The following is a 15787-nucleotide window of genomic DNA, read 5'->3' on the forward strand; positions in this document are numbered from 1 at the left end:
TGCGGACTCTGGGATGGCTAAGAGGAAAGGTCTGAGGCAGGGGGAGCCTGTGATGGAGAAAAAGCAGGAGGAAGAGTGAGGATCAGCATCTCCCCTCTCTCCCCAGGAGGGCGAGGCTCTCCTAGCACAGAGCCACCCTTTGGTGGGAGAGGTCTCCCAGAGGCTGCGGGAGCTGCCGGAGCACTGGGAGGAGTTGAGGCAGGCAGTGGCTCTCCGGGGCGAAGAGCTGGAGGACGAGCGGAACATCCTGGAGTTCCTGCAGAGAGTGGACGCTGCAGAGGCCTGGATCCAGGAGATGGTGAGACCCTGCTGGGTAGGGACAGAGCTGGCGGTGGGGCTGTGGGGCTGGCAGGTGGAGGAGGGAGCCCCGGCAGGAAGTTCCCCAAGTCACCACCTGCCCCAGCACTGCCCCTAGCAGCTGGGTGCCTGGGGGCTGGGTGCCTGGGGGCTAGGTGCCCCCAGGGCTGGGTGCTCAGAGTACAGCCTTCCCAACCCGTGGCCCCCACAGGAGGTGATGGTGAATGTCAACGACCTGGGCCAGGACCTTGAGCACTGCCAGCAGCTCCACAGGCAGCTCCGCAAGATCCGAGGAGTCTGGGCCAGGGTAAGGTGCCCTGCATCGGGAAATAGTGACCCAGTGTGGGCTCTGAAGCCAGAGGCGGGCCCTCGTGCTTACGACCTGCGCTTGCTTAGACAGGCTCCCTCACCTTGCCAAGTCTTAGTTTCTTCATCTTTAAAGTGGGGGTACTGCTTCCTTCATAGGTAAGAGAGCATATGTGAATGGTGGTGGTTACAGGAATCTATACATATGATAAAACTGCCTAGAGCGATACTTTGCCACACATACACAGATGTGTGCAAGTAAAAACTGCTGAACTCTGAATAAAATCCGTAGTGTAGTTAATAGTTATACCAGTCAATGCCCTGGTTTTCATATTGCACTATAGTTGCATAAGCTGTTACCATCAGGGGAAGCCAGGGGAAGGGTACATGGGCCTTCATTATACACTGGTGCAATTTCCTGTGCACCTATGATTACTTCCCCAAAAAAATTTTTCAATGAATGCATGTATGGTTGGATGGAGTGGCTAATCAATAAACTACAGTGGCTCAAAACCCTTCTCACCAACCAACTCAACATCTCCTCACCAACCCCCTCATCAGTTCAGTTCAGTTCAGTCGCTCAGTCGTGTCCGACTCTCCGCGACCCCATGAATCACAGCACGCCAGGCCTCCCTGTCCATCACCAAATCCCGGAGTTCACTCAAACTCATGTCCACAGAGTTGGTGATGCCATCCAGCCATCTCACTCTCGGTCGTCCCCTTCTCCTCCCGCCCCCAACCTTTCCCAGCATCAGAGTCTTTTCCAGTGAGTCAACTAGTCGCATGAGGTGGCCAAAGTATTGCATCTTCAGCTTTAGCATCAGTCCTTCCAATGAACACCCAGGATTGATCTCCCTTAGAATGGACTGGTTGGATCTCCTGGCGGTACAAGGGACTCTCAAGAGTCTTCTCCAACACCACAGTAACCCCCTCATACACACCACCAAAATCAGTTTCTCTCAGGTGGTATAGAAATTAGCCAAGTGTATTCACAATCAGGTATTTAGAGCCCAAACTTGCTAACCTCACGCCCTGAATGAAGTATATGACTTTGTCAAAGGCTGTAGTGCTTCAATCTAAGAGCCTTTACTAGCAGGATTTCACAGCCACTGCTGCTCCAGATGCTGTCATAGTGCTAGACAGACTTGAAGGCTGGCCTGAGTCCTGGCTCTGCCATAAACTGACCATGTCGGTCTCCGAGCTCTGCTTTGGCTTCTGTGAGAGAACGCCCCTTCCCTTCTCCCCTCTCATGAGACTCCTCTTGGGAAGTGCTTGGGAAATGGAGACCAACGCAAGGTGCTTTTCCTGGGGCAGGACACCTGCAGCCCTACCACTCTCAAGGATCCTCTCCCCCTGTGGCCGTGAGCTCCACACAGTGGCATTCTCAGCCTGGTGACTCCCAGGGGCAGGGACCCCCTAACCTAAGGAGACTGGTGCTCACTGTTTCATTCAGGCCCTTACTTGGCTTTTCTTATCCTGAGAAGATGCATTTTCCCTTTAAAAGCTTCTAGTCACCAGTGCATGCCTGTCCTCCTGCTCCTGCCTGGTCCCGGTGAGCTTCCCCTGGGCTCCCTGCCCCAAGAGTATCTCGCTCAGTGCAGCTGGCATGGGATGGGATGACCATGCAGAGGAAGCAGCTACCACCAAACACGCTGTTCCTCAAGCTCTCTTGGGCCCAAGCAGACCCTCCAAGTAGAGACTGTAGCACAAAGAAGGGGCTCAGAGCTGGTGCCACCAATGCCTGCACCCTGGACCCCCACAGGACACGGTGGATGATGCCCGCATCAGAAGCATCAGTGACTTCTCACCGCAGCTCAAGACTCAGGACACTGAGCAACTCAAGACCATCTGGCAGCGGCGGCAGCAGCTCAACAACAGGCCGGTCCCAGAGCCAGAAGCAGTGGGGCTGGGAGAGGGGGCTGAGGGTCCAACCCAGATTCAGCCTTACACCCTCTCCCTCAGGTGGAACAGTTTCCGTGGCAACCTGCTCAGATACCAGCAGCAGCTCGAAGTGGCCCTGGAGGTACACGCGTTGTCCCAAAAGCTTGATGACATCACTCAGCAGATCAGGAAGAAAGTAAGCAGTGGAGGAGCTGATGAAGCCAGGGAACAGTGCCTCCCACCCCTGGCCCACCTCTCCTCTTCAGATGGGTGCTTGGAGGCAGGTCCCACCAGGGGGCCATCAGTGGGTCTGCCAGGGGCTCTTAAGAGTCAACCCTGGACCTGGAAGCCCCGATTTGCTTCTCGGAGGCTGACCCCACCTGCCTCCTTTCTCCCATGAGTCCAGAGGCCGGAGCAGCCCCTCCTCCTCACGCGTCCTCTGTAGTCCCTGAGCGAAGCCAGAGCCCGCAGGAGGTTTGCTGGGCTATGTGTCAGCTGACACATGGGAGCCTGGCCAAGACGCTGGCAGAGGCGGGAAAATTGTCCACAGCCTGAGAAGCCCCCTGTTAAGAAGGTGGTGCCCTGTCCTGGGCATGCAGAGAGCTCTGTTCTTACTGCCCGTCTGGTTCCTACACAGCCAGGCTGGTCCGTCTCGGTTCCCTGCAAAGGAACGAGGGTCAAGTGAGAGTGCATGTGGAGGCGCCACACCACAGAGGTCCTTGCCGCTGGGGAACCTCCAGACCCAAGTGTCTCCTGGGAATCTTCCTCCTTCACAGCAGGGCCCGCGGCCTGCTCCAGCCCATGCAAGGCACTGAGAAGGGAATCAGGCTGGCTGCTTGCTTTCCACACAGAAACCCTGCGCCAGTGACCCCTCTGCCATGAGGGAGGAACTGGAGCAAAGGCCAATAGTAACGCCCCCTTCCTCCCCAGGCCGCCCTGTTCCAGGGCCTGGACTCTGGGAAAGATCTGGACAATGTGCAGAGGCTGAAGCAGAAACACAAGGAGCTGGAGCAGGAAATGGGCCTCCTCCAGGCCCAGGTGGAGGTGTGCAGCTGGGGAGTTGGGGGGTGGGCCCGCGCCCAGGGTACAGCATCCAAAGGACCTTGGGCACCCATGGCTGGGTGGTGGTGGAGAGCTCTCAAGACCTCAAGAGACAGCCAGGTCCTCTCAGTTGCAGGCTGGGCTCCCCTGAGCGCCCCCTGCCTCCTGGCCCCAGCCTCTGATCCTGGCTTCCCGCATAGCCTCTAGAGCATGAAGCAGGCCGAGTCTGCCAGAGAAGCCCTGAGGTGGCCCACGGCCTCAGCCACCACCAGCAGAAGATGATGGACAGCTGGCGGCAGCTCCAGAACAGGATCCAGAAGTGGTACAAACCCCGGGTCTCTTTCCCTCACCACTCTCGCTGAGCCAGCCCCTGCAGCATCTCAATCCCCAGCCTTCCCCTAAGAGTCTTTCTCTGTCCTTAATAACAATCGGTATCGCCAGCCTATTAATTCCCAACCCCCGGGCCTTTCTTTGGCTGAAGGGATTCAGGGATAGAAGGCACTGGTGGGCACAGGGGCAAAAGGGCTGGGAGGTTCTGGGACTAGCTGATGGATCCTGTGGGCAGGAAGGAGTCGCTGGATGCCTTGCACCAAGCTCAGGAGCTGCAGGCAGTGCTGCGGGAACTGCTGGTCTGGGCCCAGAGGCTACGAGCTCAGCTGGACTCCCGGAGAAGCCCCGGCAGCCTCGCAGAGGTCCAACGCATGCTGGAGGAACACCAGGAAGTCAAAGTGAGCATCCCAGACCCTGGGGCCGTTCCCGGATCTCATCTCCTCTCTGGCCTCCTCCCACTTATCGTGACCACAATTTTGTCTTGGGTTCTTTCTGTGTTGGCTGCCTCTGCCTTTCCCCTCATCCATCCTGCCCCCTCAACTGTCTTCCCCACCTCTCCTCCTTCCCCTTGGCCTTCTCCCCTCCCACTCAGGGAGCCTCAGCCTCTGGGATCTGAGCCCAGTCCTCTTACAGGCTGAGATGGACTCCCGAATGGACAGCATCAGCCTGGCCCGAAGCACTGGGCAGCGACTGCTTGCTGCGGGGCACCCATCCACTCCCAACATCCGCCAGGCCCTGGCTGATTTTAATCAGGAGCTGAACAGCCTGGAAAGGGCCTGGCAAGAGCACCAGCTCCACCTGCATCAGGCCCTGGAACTACAGGTAGGCAGCCTCCATCCCACCCCCACCACTGGTGCCTGTGCTAAACCCACTGCCCCTGGTCAAAGCCAAAGCCAGAGAGGCTGCTGTGCCAAGGGCCTTTCCCACCACCCACCACTGATCTCACCCACGGCAAACCTTGCCTGCTGTGACCCCTTCTGTTGAGCCAGGCCCCAGTCCTGGTTTCCCACTGGGCCACCAACAGTCACTCTACCTGCCGTGACTGGACCTTCTGCTCACTTTCTCGTACTTTTTTCTTTCTCAACAGTGGGTTCTGAGCTCTGTGGAGCAGATGGAAAGTTGGCTCTGCAGCCTGGAAGCCTGCCCAGCCAGTGAGGGTCTGGGGGTAGGTGCCCAGCAGGAGTGAGGGAGGGTTTGCCAGAGCAGCATTAGGGATCAAACCAGCCAATGCTGCCTGAGATTTCCAGTCCAAGGGCAGCTCCCAGCCCTCAAGCCCTGGAAATTCCAACACTTGACCCCTATCCCTCATACCTTTCCTGGTTGAGAATCTAAAGTCATATATAGCCTGGAGGGATTGGGGGAATGTGTTTGATAGGAAGGCAGGTAGCTGGGGACTGGGAGGGCAGCCCTGTAGACAGTATCGCCTCCCAGGACTCCTTGGCCAACGTGGAGACCCTGCTGTGGAAGCACAGGGTGCGTGAGCAGGAGCTGGAGGCTCAGGCGGAGAAGATGAGTGCGCTGGAAGCCGCCACCTGCAGCCTGCTCCAGGGTGGACACCCTGAGGCCCAGGGCATGCTGAGTCGGTGCCAGGCCATGCTTCTGAGGTACCTCTGGCTCTGCCTGAAGGGGCTGTGGTTGGTGGGCTGGCACAGGCATCAGGCTCTTCCCTGCCCTTCTCCCCTTAGCCTGGGCTCCCCCAGCCTTTACCAAGGGCTGAATTCAGATGCCAGGGCCCCATTGTCCCGACCCTGCAGTGTGTCAGCCTGTTATGGAATCAAACAGCACGCGGTCATTCTGCTGAGATAAAGGTGACTTTTACAAAGAAGCACATGCTTGAGAAGCTAAGAAAGAGACAACCTCATGAAGAGGCCATACGGAGCACAGCAGTGAGCCAGACACTGCTGAGCTTCTGTGCAGCCCACTCACAGTGGGTCTTGGAACCCATTCCTCACTAGTCTCCTGTTTATAGTGAAGGGATAACAATACCTGCCTCTCAGGGTTGTGGTCAGGATGGGGAAGGGACCCTTGATGTCCTGGCATGCAGGCAGGTTGGCAGATTTCTTATGCCCATTTAACTGAAGCTGACATGGCTATGAGGCTCCAATCTCTGCTAGTTTTCCTCATAAGAGCCTATATGGTTCAGCAGCCTGTCCAGCCTTTCAGACTTTAGACCAAGGCAGATTTGGAAAAAGCTGGATCCCAGATCGGCAGGGGTCTCCATCCTTCCCACAGAGCCCACTAGGGCCCACGGTGTTGTGGTTCCCGTGCTGGAGACCTCTCCTCTCCCCGGCACATGGACCTCCCCTGGGTACCCAAGGTCTTTGACTGACGGATGGAAAATATTGGTTTGCTGGTCTCTGTCAACACTCCCTCCCCCTAGTCCCCTTGGATGGTTCTTGGCAGGCCCAGCTGCACCCGCCAGGGCAGTGCCACCCAAACCCCTCCCTTTAAGTCTTCTGGCATCCTCTAGGGGGCTGCTTTCATTCCACTAAGACTCGCTACATCTCTCCTATTCCCCTTACACCTTTTGGCAACCCCAGCAGGAAGAGACAAGGGTTCACACTCACACCAGTGTGGGGACTCTGCTGGTGGAAGGTGTGTATGGACCCTGGTGGGGTGACTGGGGGTATTAGAATTTCTTTTCCTATCTCTTTAATAGATTTGATTCCTAACTGCTATTTTTGTTCATATGGTAATTGACTTACTATATTGGTCCAGGGATATGCACATATATAAATCAGTATGTACCCATACAAATACATACCAAAAAATTCTTACAATAGCAGTATATGATCAAAAAGTGGTTTAGACACTGAATTAGTTCGTGAGGCTGCCATAACAAAATACCACAGACTGGTGGCCTAAACAACAGAGATTTGGTTATATTTCCAGAGGCCAGAAATCCAAGATTAAGATATTGGCAGCACTGGTTTCTCCTGAGGCCTCTGCTTGTCATCACACACTCTGTAAATGTCTGTGTCCTAATCTCTTCTTTAAGGACACCAGTCATAATGGGGCCCACGCAAATGACCTTGTATAATTTAATTATTTCTTTAAATGCCTTGCTTCAAAAACAGTCATATTCTGAGGTACTGGGGATTAGGACTAAAACATAGGAGTCTGGAGGACACGATTCAGCTCATAACAGGCGCTAAAATGGAGAAGTAGAGTGTGTCTCTAAATTTTAAAGGAAACCCCGGAGTCAGGGTAAATCGATGCACAAGAAAGGCTGTCCTGGTATGGAAGCAACCTGAATGTCCATCAACAGATGAATGGATTGAGAAGATATGGTACATATATCTACAGTGGAATATTACTCGGCCATAAAAAGTAATAAAACTGGATGAACCTAGAGTCAGAGTGAAGTAAGTCAGAAAGAGAAAAACAAATATCATGCATTAATGCATACCTATGAACCTCTTTGCAGGGCAGGAATAGAGACACGGACAGAGAGAACAGCCTAGTGGGCACGGGGAGGGAAGGGGAGGCTGGGGCAAACTGAGAGCAGCGTTGACACATATATACACTGCCATGTGTAAAGCAGACAGCTAATGGCAAGCTTCTGCATAGCGCAGGGAGCTCAGCTCAGGGCTCTGTGATGACTTAGCAGGCTGGGGTTGGTGAATGGGAAGGAGGCTCAAGAGGGAGGGGATATATGCATACACATGTGTACATACAACATTCACATACAGCAGAAACAAACACAACATTGTAAAGCTATTCTCCTCCAATTTGAAAAAGCCAATTTTTAAAAAATGGGGAAAAGGGCTGTCCTGAACTGGAAGGGCACACTTGTGCACGTGTGTGTGCATGCGTGCACATACACATGTGTAGCAGCTCCGGGTCCCAACAAGCAGACCTGAGACCCCTGAGACCCCCGTTCTGCAGGAAAGAGGCACTCCTGGAGCGAGCCAGGACCCGTTGCCGCCAGCTGGAGGAGCTCAGGCAACTGCAGTCTTTCCTGCAGGACTCCTGTGAGGTGGGCCATTGTGGGGAGCGGCTGTGATGGGGGGAAGGGCTTGCCCCAGGAGAAAGCCACCCTTCTTCAGGGCAGCCCAGGGGTTAAAGAGAAGGAGAGCCCTGGGCAGCAGAGCCTCGTCCTCCCTGTGTGCCCAGATGGCCACCTGGCTGAGGGAGAAGAACCTGGTGGCCCTGGAAGAGGGCTGGTGGGACCCAGTAGACCTGCAGGCCCAGTTGCGGCAACAACAGAATCTCCAGGCTGAGCTGGATGCCCGTGCATACCACCAACAGAGGCTCCAGATGGTGAGGCCCTGGGCGCCGGGGACCGGCTACAGGCCAGAGAAGGAGCTGACCCCACAGAGCCCTGGCAGCTGGCCCTGAGTCACAGCTGGGGTGGCCGACCTTCAAGTGCAGTGTATACAGATGCCACGCAAGGCATCAACGGGTAGTGAGACACAGTGGCTTCCCTGGGGCGCCCCCCTCTCCAAAAATATTGCCTTTTCAAGAATTTTAAGGATAGTGTTTTGGCGTGATAGTTTTTAAAACTCTTGGAAAGATGTCAGAGGATGGAGAATCAAGGCACACACAACCAGCAGTCCTGTGGGTATAGGAGTCAAAGCATAGCACCTTTTAAATTTACCCTCTTCCATCTACAAAGGGCACGCCCTGATCCCAGACTGCCTCCCTCTGATATAAAGTGCCCTGCCAAGTATCTGAAATGTTTGATCCCATTTAAACAAAATACCCATTATTATCACCATTATGTGGATAAGGAAAATGAGCTCAGGTTAAGGAATTTGCCTGAGATCACACAGCTAGCACGCAGACTCTGAAGCAGGGGGACTGGTGGCTGAAGACAACCCCAGTGCCCTGAGACCAGCAGTCCTGAGTCCACGAGGCGTGTTCTATGTTGTGGCTGTAGGAGGGACAGAGGCTGCTGCAGGATGGCCACTCAGCCTCGGAGACCATCCAGGAGCGGCTGCAGGAGCTGAGAAAGCTCTGGGAGGAGCTGCAGGCCCAGTGCCAGAGGAGGGCCAACAAGCTACAGGAGGCCCATGAGGTGAGGCTGTGTGGTGGAGCGGGCTGGGTACAGCTCTCGGCCTTCCCTCCTCACACTCTCATTCTGCCTCAGGCCCTGCATCTGCGACGGAGCCTGGAGGAACTGGAGAGCTGGCTAGAGCCTGTGGAGCTCAAGCTGAGAGTCCCCATCAGGGGCCAGGACCAGCCTGGGCTGGACGAGCTCCTGGGGGCTCAGGGGGAGCTGGAGGCAGCAGTGGACAGGCAGGTCGGGCGGGCACAGGCCCTGCTGGGCCAGGCCCAGGCCCAGGCCTGTGTCCAGGAAGGCCACTGCCTGGCCCGAGACGTGGAAGAGCAGGCCCAGCGGCTGCTTCAGAGGTAACCCCCACCCCTCCTCCCTGTCCCCCAACTCAGCTCCTCAGGGCCTGCCCAGCCCATGGTGAGGGACACAGAGCGGGTGAGCGGTGTGCAGGTCACAGTCTGGCCCCGGATCCTGACAACCGGGGGCCCGCCCTCCACCGTTGCAGGTTCGAGAGCCTGCGGGCACCCCTGCGGGAGCGCAGAACAACCCTGGAGGCCCAGAGCCTGCTGCTGCAGTTCTTCAGGGACGCCGACGAGGAGATGGCCTGGGTGCAGGAGAAGCTGCTCCTGGTGGCCGCCCAGGACTGTGGCCAGAGCCCGAGCACCCTGCGGCGCCTGCAGGAGAAGCACCAGGTGTGGCCTAGTGGGACAGGAGGGGCTGTCCACAGTTGCCTCTGGTTCTGGGAGCTTCTGGGGGTCCTAGGATTCTTTGTTGGTCAGGAGGCAGGGTTTGTCTGGGGGACTCTGTGGGGTCCCACTGGGCTTCAGACATAACTCCCGGGTCCCCCAAGGAGCACCCAGGAGCATGTCCCATGCCATCTTCCTCTGACTCCACAGAGCCTGGAGAGTGAGATGAGCAGCCACGAGGCTCTAATCCGGGCGGTGGTGGGCACAGGGCGCAAGCTGGTGCAGGCTGGGCACTTCGCTGCCTGCGATGTGGCTGCCCGAGTGCAGCAGCTGGAGGACGCCGTGGGCCGCCTGCGGGCAGAGGTCGCACAGAGGCGCCGGCGGCTCCAGCAGGCTCAGGAGGCCCAGTACGTCCTGATGGAGGTAAGGGGTGCTGCAGGGCACAAGGTTGTGGGCATAAGGACACCCAGAGTGTAGGCAGGCCTGGAAGGTCACCCCCAGGTGGGGCCTCAGGCTCTCTGTGCATTTTCTGTCGCCTCCACTAAGTGGTCTTCTGACCCCGAGGTCTTCCTTCAGCATGTTTCCCAGAAAATGAGCCCACGGGCTTTGGTTTGGTTTGATTTTGCTATTTTGTCTAAACCAGCAATTTTCAATCAAGGGTCTACATCTGTATCACCTGGAACTTTTAAGCAGTGCTAACACTCAGCTCCATTCCAGACCAAATCAGAATCTTACGGGGGGAGAGAGAGGCAGAGGGAGTTAGTTCAACCTCTCTGGTGATTCTGATCAGCCAGGTTGGGAACCACTCGCTGCCCTAATTCTTGAGGCCATGAACTCAAAGATGTGAGTCCTGGAGGGCACCACCGAGGGAAAACTGTGCTCTTTGTCACCCCAGCTCCTGGAGGCAGAATCCTGGCTGGAAGAACGGGGCTGTGGCCTAGACATTGAAGATATGGGTCAGAGTGCCGAGGCCACGCAGGCCTTCCTGCGGCAGCTGGAGGCCACCAGGAGGGACCTGGAGGGATTCACCACGCGCATTGAGAGGCTGCAGCAGACAGCAGCCCTCCTTGAGAGAGGGCAGAACCCAGAAAGGTGCGCTGGAGCCAGGCCCAGGAGGGAGGAGCAGGGAGGAGCAGGGAGGGCCCCCCGCCAAGCAGGTGCGAGGCCTAAGAGCTCCAGGGGGGTTGTCCTTCCTGCTGCAGCCCCAAGGTGCTTGCCCAGATGCATGCGGTAAGGGACGCCCACTCAGGGCTGCTGCAGAGAGCGGAGGGTAGGGGGCAAGGCCTGAAGGAGCAGCTGCAGCTCCACCAGCTGGAGCGGGAAGCCCTTCTCCTGGATGCCTGGCTGGCCAGCAAGGTGGCCACTGCTGAGTCCCAGGACTACGGGCAGGACCTAGAAGCTGTCAAGGTGAGTCACCCTGAGCAAACCTGGAGGAGAGGAGATTGAATGACTCGCAAGGGCAGAGTGGGGTTGGGAGGCACAGGGGAAGTGAGGGGTCTCTGGGCTCTGGGAGGACCCCCGGCAGTTCTAAGGGCAGGGCCGAGGGATATAAGAAGTGGCGGATACTGCCAAGCCCTTCATCAGCTCTGAGGGCTGCTGGACACCACCTCAAGAATGACCTCCCTTGTCCTGTACTCTGCAGCTGCTGGAAGAGAAGTTCGATGCTTTCAGGAAGGATGTCCAGAGCCTGGGGCAGGCTAGGGTGCAGGCCCTGAGGGAGCGGGCAGGCTCCCTGGAACAGGCAGCACCCAGGTGCTCTCCCCAGATTCAAGCACAGAGGAGTCGCATTGAGGCCTCTTGGGAGAGGCTGGATCAGGCGGTGAAAGCCCGCACACAGGTAGGTGCCCCTGGGCCCGGTCGGGGCAGACAAGGGGCAGGGACATCTATGCCTTCTTCCTGGGCCAGGGCCAGACAGCCATGCCAGGTATGTGTGTGCATGTCTGTGTGTGGAGGGAGGTGGCTGCCTCTGTGTGTGCGCGCGCGTGTGCATGCCTCTAACTCCTAGTGCCAAGCAGATCACGTCTCAGGCTTCCACCTTCAGCCCTCTCTGAGTTTCTCCACTGATTTGGTTCTTCCTGGTATAGTTCACACCTTCAAGGAGAAACAGGAAGCCTGTCTGGCCAGCTCTTGACCCCCTCTAAGCTCCCTCCAAGTGCAGACTTCAGGTTTATTAAGGCACAGACTAACTGGGCAAGATTTCACCACCACTTCCCTCTCCTCATCCAAACGTTCTGACCGGATTTGGGTGCCAAGGAAATCTCAGTGCTCCTCCACAACCTTTGCTCTCAGGCACAGCTGGCGGTTTCTAGGGAGGCAGTCCAGGTCCCTGAGGCCCTGACAGAGCCCGCAGCCTAGCGATGCTGTCACTCGGGGTCCTGGCTGGGCAGACAACTAAGGCAACCCTCTTCATCTCAGCCAGATCCCCCAAACCACCCTCCTCCCCACCATGGACTCATTCCCACCTGTCCCCCAACCTGACTCGTGAACTGGGCACTGAAGACCCTGTTCCCACAGAACGCCCCCAGGGCCCTACCCCGTCATCAGTAACGTCATGCACTCATTGATCTGGGGCCATATTGGTACATTTTCTGTACCCGGTGGTCATGAATGCATCACCAAGTCCCATGGACCTCCTTGTTTGAAAAGTGGCCCAGGAGGCCACATCTCCAGGGAGAGAGGACCCTGGCAAGAGCAGGCCCTCCCACTTCTCCCAGAACCTGGCTGCCGCCCGTGAAGTCCGAGGCTTGGAGCAGGTAGCGGCTGAGCTCCAGGGCCGGATGCAAGAGAAGGCCACCCTGGTGGCTAGAGATGCCTTCGACCTCAGCCTGTCATCAGTGCGGACTCTGCAGCAACAGCACAGATGTCTGGAGGTGAGGGTCCACCCCCACGGCCTGCCCACCTGACCTCTTTCCCTGTGTAGGGGGACCCCAGAGTTGGGAAGGGAAGGGAGGCCTGCTTGCCAAGGTCGGGGAGCTGTCCATCCGGAAGCAGAGCCTGACTCCTCAGAGAGGATGGGTGCTTCCTGAAGAGGAGTGGTCGTCGGGTTGTGGGGGGATGAGGCTGATTCTGTGTTCTGGCGGCAGAGGGAACTGGCGGCGATGGAAAAGGAGGTGGCACGGGTGCAGACGGAGACCTGCCGGCTGGGCCAGCTCCACCCCGCAGCTCAGGAGGGCCTGGCCAAACAGCTGGTTGGGGTGCAGGAGGCCTGGGCCACCCTCGATACAAAGGTCCATGAGCAAGATCGGCAGCTGGAGAAGGCTGCCGAGGGCCACGCCTTCCTCGGACGCTGTCGGGAATTGCTGTAGGTGGCATCCGGTTGTTGGCTCAACTCTGCCCTGCAGGGTGGGGGTCACCCCATCCCCTGGTGCAGCTCATGCCCTGTCCCCAACCCCAGTCTGCACCCCTGGCCCTGACAGCAGCTTCCCCTCCTCACCCTGCAGAGCATGGGCCATGGAGAAGCAGGCCCTGGTGTCCTCAGAGGAGCTGGCTGGGGATATAGCTCGGGCCGAGGGGCTCCTGGCACTGCATGAGGAGCTGGGGAAAGAAATCAAGGAGCACTGCCTTCAAGCCCAGAACATACAGCAGGAAGGGCAGCAGCTGGTGGACAGTGGCCACTGCATGTCCCTGGAGGTGCGAGCACATCGACGGGTCTGGGGCTGAGCTGGGCACACAGTCCCGTTACCCCAGGCCTCGGAATCCCCGAGCAGGAGAAGACCAGGCGGGGGGCAGAGAGAAGGGGACAGAGACGGGGAGGGTCTGGACCTCACGGCCTTCCCTCAGCACTTCTGCTGGGCACTCCAGCCTGGCCCCACCAGTGGGCATCTCACCCACAACACCGTCTCCCACCAGGTAACTGGGTGTCTGCAGGATCTGGACAGGCAGCTGCGGGCACTCAGAGAGGCCTGGGCCCTGCGCCGGGAACGCTGTGAGGAGAGCTGGCGTCTACAGAAGCTGCGGCAAGAGCTGGACCAGGCCGAGGCCTGGCTGGCCTGCCGGGAGGGCCTCCTGCTGGACCCCAACTGTGGGGTGAGCCAAGGCCCTGCCCCTGAGCTGGCCGCACCGCCTGGCAGCTACAGCCTGCTGTTCCTCTCCCTGGCCCGCAAGGCCGGATTGGAGGGACCAGCTCTCTGCAGCCCCCGGGCGGGGCCTCACCCTGGCTTGCGTCTCCCCAGCACTCTGTGTCTGAGGTGGAGTTGCTGCTCAGCAGCCACAAGGACTTGGAGAAGCTGCTGGCCTCCCGGGAAGAGCAGTTTGCCCGACTGCAGCAGGAGGCAGCGGTGAGCAGAGGCTGGGGTGAGGGGCCCCGCAAGGCAGGGGCGTCCTGTCTCAGCCTGAAGGTTGGGATCCCCCAGGCGCTGAGCCAGCATTTGACCCTTGGGGAAAGCCCTGTTCTTTCCCTTGCCAGCTGCAAGGTCCTGTCACCCCACATCTGGGTGGGCTGGGGCACAGTGTGGGCTGGGACGAGAGAGAAGTCTTCTGAGCTTGAAGAGATAAGAACAGTGAGGAGACAGGCGGTCTCTCTGGGTGGGAGGGCTGCGGGGAGGAGAGGCTGGGGCATGGAGCCCCCGGAGCCTGGTCTGACTCATCTGGCTGCTCCCCTCCCCAAGGAGGAACAGAAGCAGCAGGTGAAGGGACTGAAACCCTTGAGAAGCTGGTGGCCCAGAGCACAGCTGACTGAGATGGAGGACGCGCAGCCATCTGTCCCCATTGGGTCTTGGGTATGCTTCACCACCATCTCCCCGGAGTGCACAGCGGGGACCCTGGGGGTAAGGAGCCAGCACTGCAACCAGGGGGTCTGTCTCAGGGATGAGGAGGCCGGAGACCGTTAGGTGCCTCATCCACTTTCCAGAGGGGAACCGGTCGTTTGTGCTGGTCTTGATGTTTCCCAGGCCCCTTCTTGCATTTTCAGGATGCAAAGGGTGCCCCCTCCACTGGGGGAATTTTGGAACTTAAGCAGCCGCTCCTGCCTGGGCAAAGGCAGGTGAGTACCCGGAGATTGCTCCTGCAGCAGCTGCCCTGCAGGAGCCACGCAAGGGCTCAGAGGGCCAGGGGGCTGGCATCCCACTCCCCCAATTTAGGACAGTCTGGCTCCTTGGGACCACGTGGCAGTTTCTGTCCTCACCCAGCAGGGGGTGGGCCCTTCCTCCTCCCTCTGGTTTCCCTTGCCGACCCCTGGCTCCCCCTTCTCCATGGGCACCATGGTCCAGTCCAATTCCCTCCCTGGGACCCTCTGGACACACACTCAGGTTCCAGTGAGGCTGCTGTGGCCTCACCACCTCCCTCCACAGCCCAGCCTGAACCTGCTGCATGGCTGCCCTGGGACCGGGGCGGGAGGGGTGCAGCTGAGCCTGCTCCAGGAGGAGCGTGGGTGGGTGGGCAGAGAACAAAGAAGGGCCCCCAGAGAAAAGCAGAGATGGTAACACCCCCCACACACACACACAATCTCTCCTCAGAACACGGCTTCTACAGCCTCCCTCGACCTTGCAGGAGCGCAGCATGAGAAGCCGGGAGATCACCATGATGGAAAACACACTTTTTCCTTAAGGTGAGGGCCCTGTCGGGGAAGAGACCCGGGCCAGGCCCGGGACAGGCATGGCCTCTGGGAACCGCTAAAGGGGCTGGAGGCAGGGGTCCCCACACACGTGGGAGGCAGAGTTTGACACATTACTGTCTGGGTGGCAGGCTGGCTGCAGGAGAGACCCTGTCTGCAGTGCCATCTGCAGGGCAGACTGGGAGCTGGCGGGGCGCCCTGAGCAGCTGGACAGGTAGGTCCAGAGGGAGCGGGGGACACTGGTTTCCTGGGCCCCCAGCTGCTGGCATTCAGTGCATCCTTGGATGTTTAACATCTACTGTCTCTGTGCCTGAGAGGTAAGTGGGAGTGCCTTGTTTCTTAATTTGAGGCCCAGAGAGGGTGAGCAGCTTGCCAGAGATGACATAATTAGTAGAAGCAGGGCCAGGTTTGATCATCTGATGGCCTCCTGGTTCTGTTCCACCCACTGTGGAGTCTGCTTGAGCCCTTCCCTCAAGGATTCTTACAGGCTTCCCCATGCTCTTCTCTTACACAGGTCTTTTCTGACCCACTCTTCCAACAGCTCTGAACGCACCTCCCTTGGGGTGTCTTGTAGACACTGGCCAGGCCCAGTTCTACTCTTGGAAGGGCTCATAGACAGCACCCTTTGGACCAGAAATCTACTGTCACGGTGGTCCAACAGGCTCCACCATGGAGGGGTTGCTTAGGGGCCTCACC

The 15787-nt window shown here is 58.1% G+C and overlaps 1 protein-coding gene across 1 annotated transcript in view; it reads left to right on the forward strand.

The window, feature by feature from the left end:
* The window catches only part of SPTBN5 (spectrin beta, non-erythrocytic 5), a 51126-nt gene that overhangs the window by 33101 nt on the left and 2238 nt on the right, over positions 1–15787 (forward strand). Inside the window, exons 39-66 of the mRNA XM_088839773.1 lie at positions 107–298; positions 509–604; positions 2366–2481; positions 2566–2680; positions 3415–3528; positions 3726–3847; positions 4091–4253; positions 4489–4677; positions 4943–5020; positions 5287–5459; positions 7744–7834; positions 7972–8118; positions 8738–8875; positions 8948–9210; positions 9360–9546; positions 9751–9963; positions 10436–10632; positions 10743–10947; positions 11183–11377; positions 12255–12410; positions 12624–12841; positions 12981–13170; positions 13390–13566; positions 13713–13817; positions 14148–14306; positions 14450–14521; positions 14994–15085; positions 15223–15305. Of these exons, the coding sequence (XP_088695899.1) occupies positions 107–298; positions 509–604; positions 2366–2481; positions 2566–2680; positions 3415–3528; positions 3726–3847; positions 4091–4253; positions 4489–4677; positions 4943–5020; positions 5287–5459; positions 7744–7834; positions 7972–8118; positions 8738–8875; positions 8948–9210; positions 9360–9546; positions 9751–9963; positions 10436–10632; positions 10743–10947; positions 11183–11377; positions 12255–12410; positions 12624–12841; positions 12981–13170; positions 13390–13566; positions 13713–13817; positions 14148–14306; positions 14450–14521; positions 14994–15085; positions 15223–15305 (4246 nt within the window). The remainder of the gene's footprint in view (positions 1–106; positions 299–508; positions 605–2365; positions 2482–2565; positions 2681–3414; positions 3529–3725; positions 3848–4090; positions 4254–4488; positions 4678–4942; positions 5021–5286; positions 5460–7743; positions 7835–7971; positions 8119–8737; positions 8876–8947; positions 9211–9359; positions 9547–9750; positions 9964–10435; positions 10633–10742; positions 10948–11182; positions 11378–12254; positions 12411–12623; positions 12842–12980; positions 13171–13389; positions 13567–13712; positions 13818–14147; positions 14307–14449; positions 14522–14993; positions 15086–15222; positions 15306–15787) is intronic.

The sequence above is a fragment of the Moschus berezovskii genome, chromosome 9, assembly GCF_049115385.1.
Source record: "Moschus berezovskii isolate FMDL1 chromosome 9, NW_MosBer_1.0, whole genome shotgun sequence".
Lineage (NCBI taxonomy): Eukaryota > Metazoa > Chordata > Mammalia > Artiodactyla > Moschidae > Moschus > Moschus berezovskii.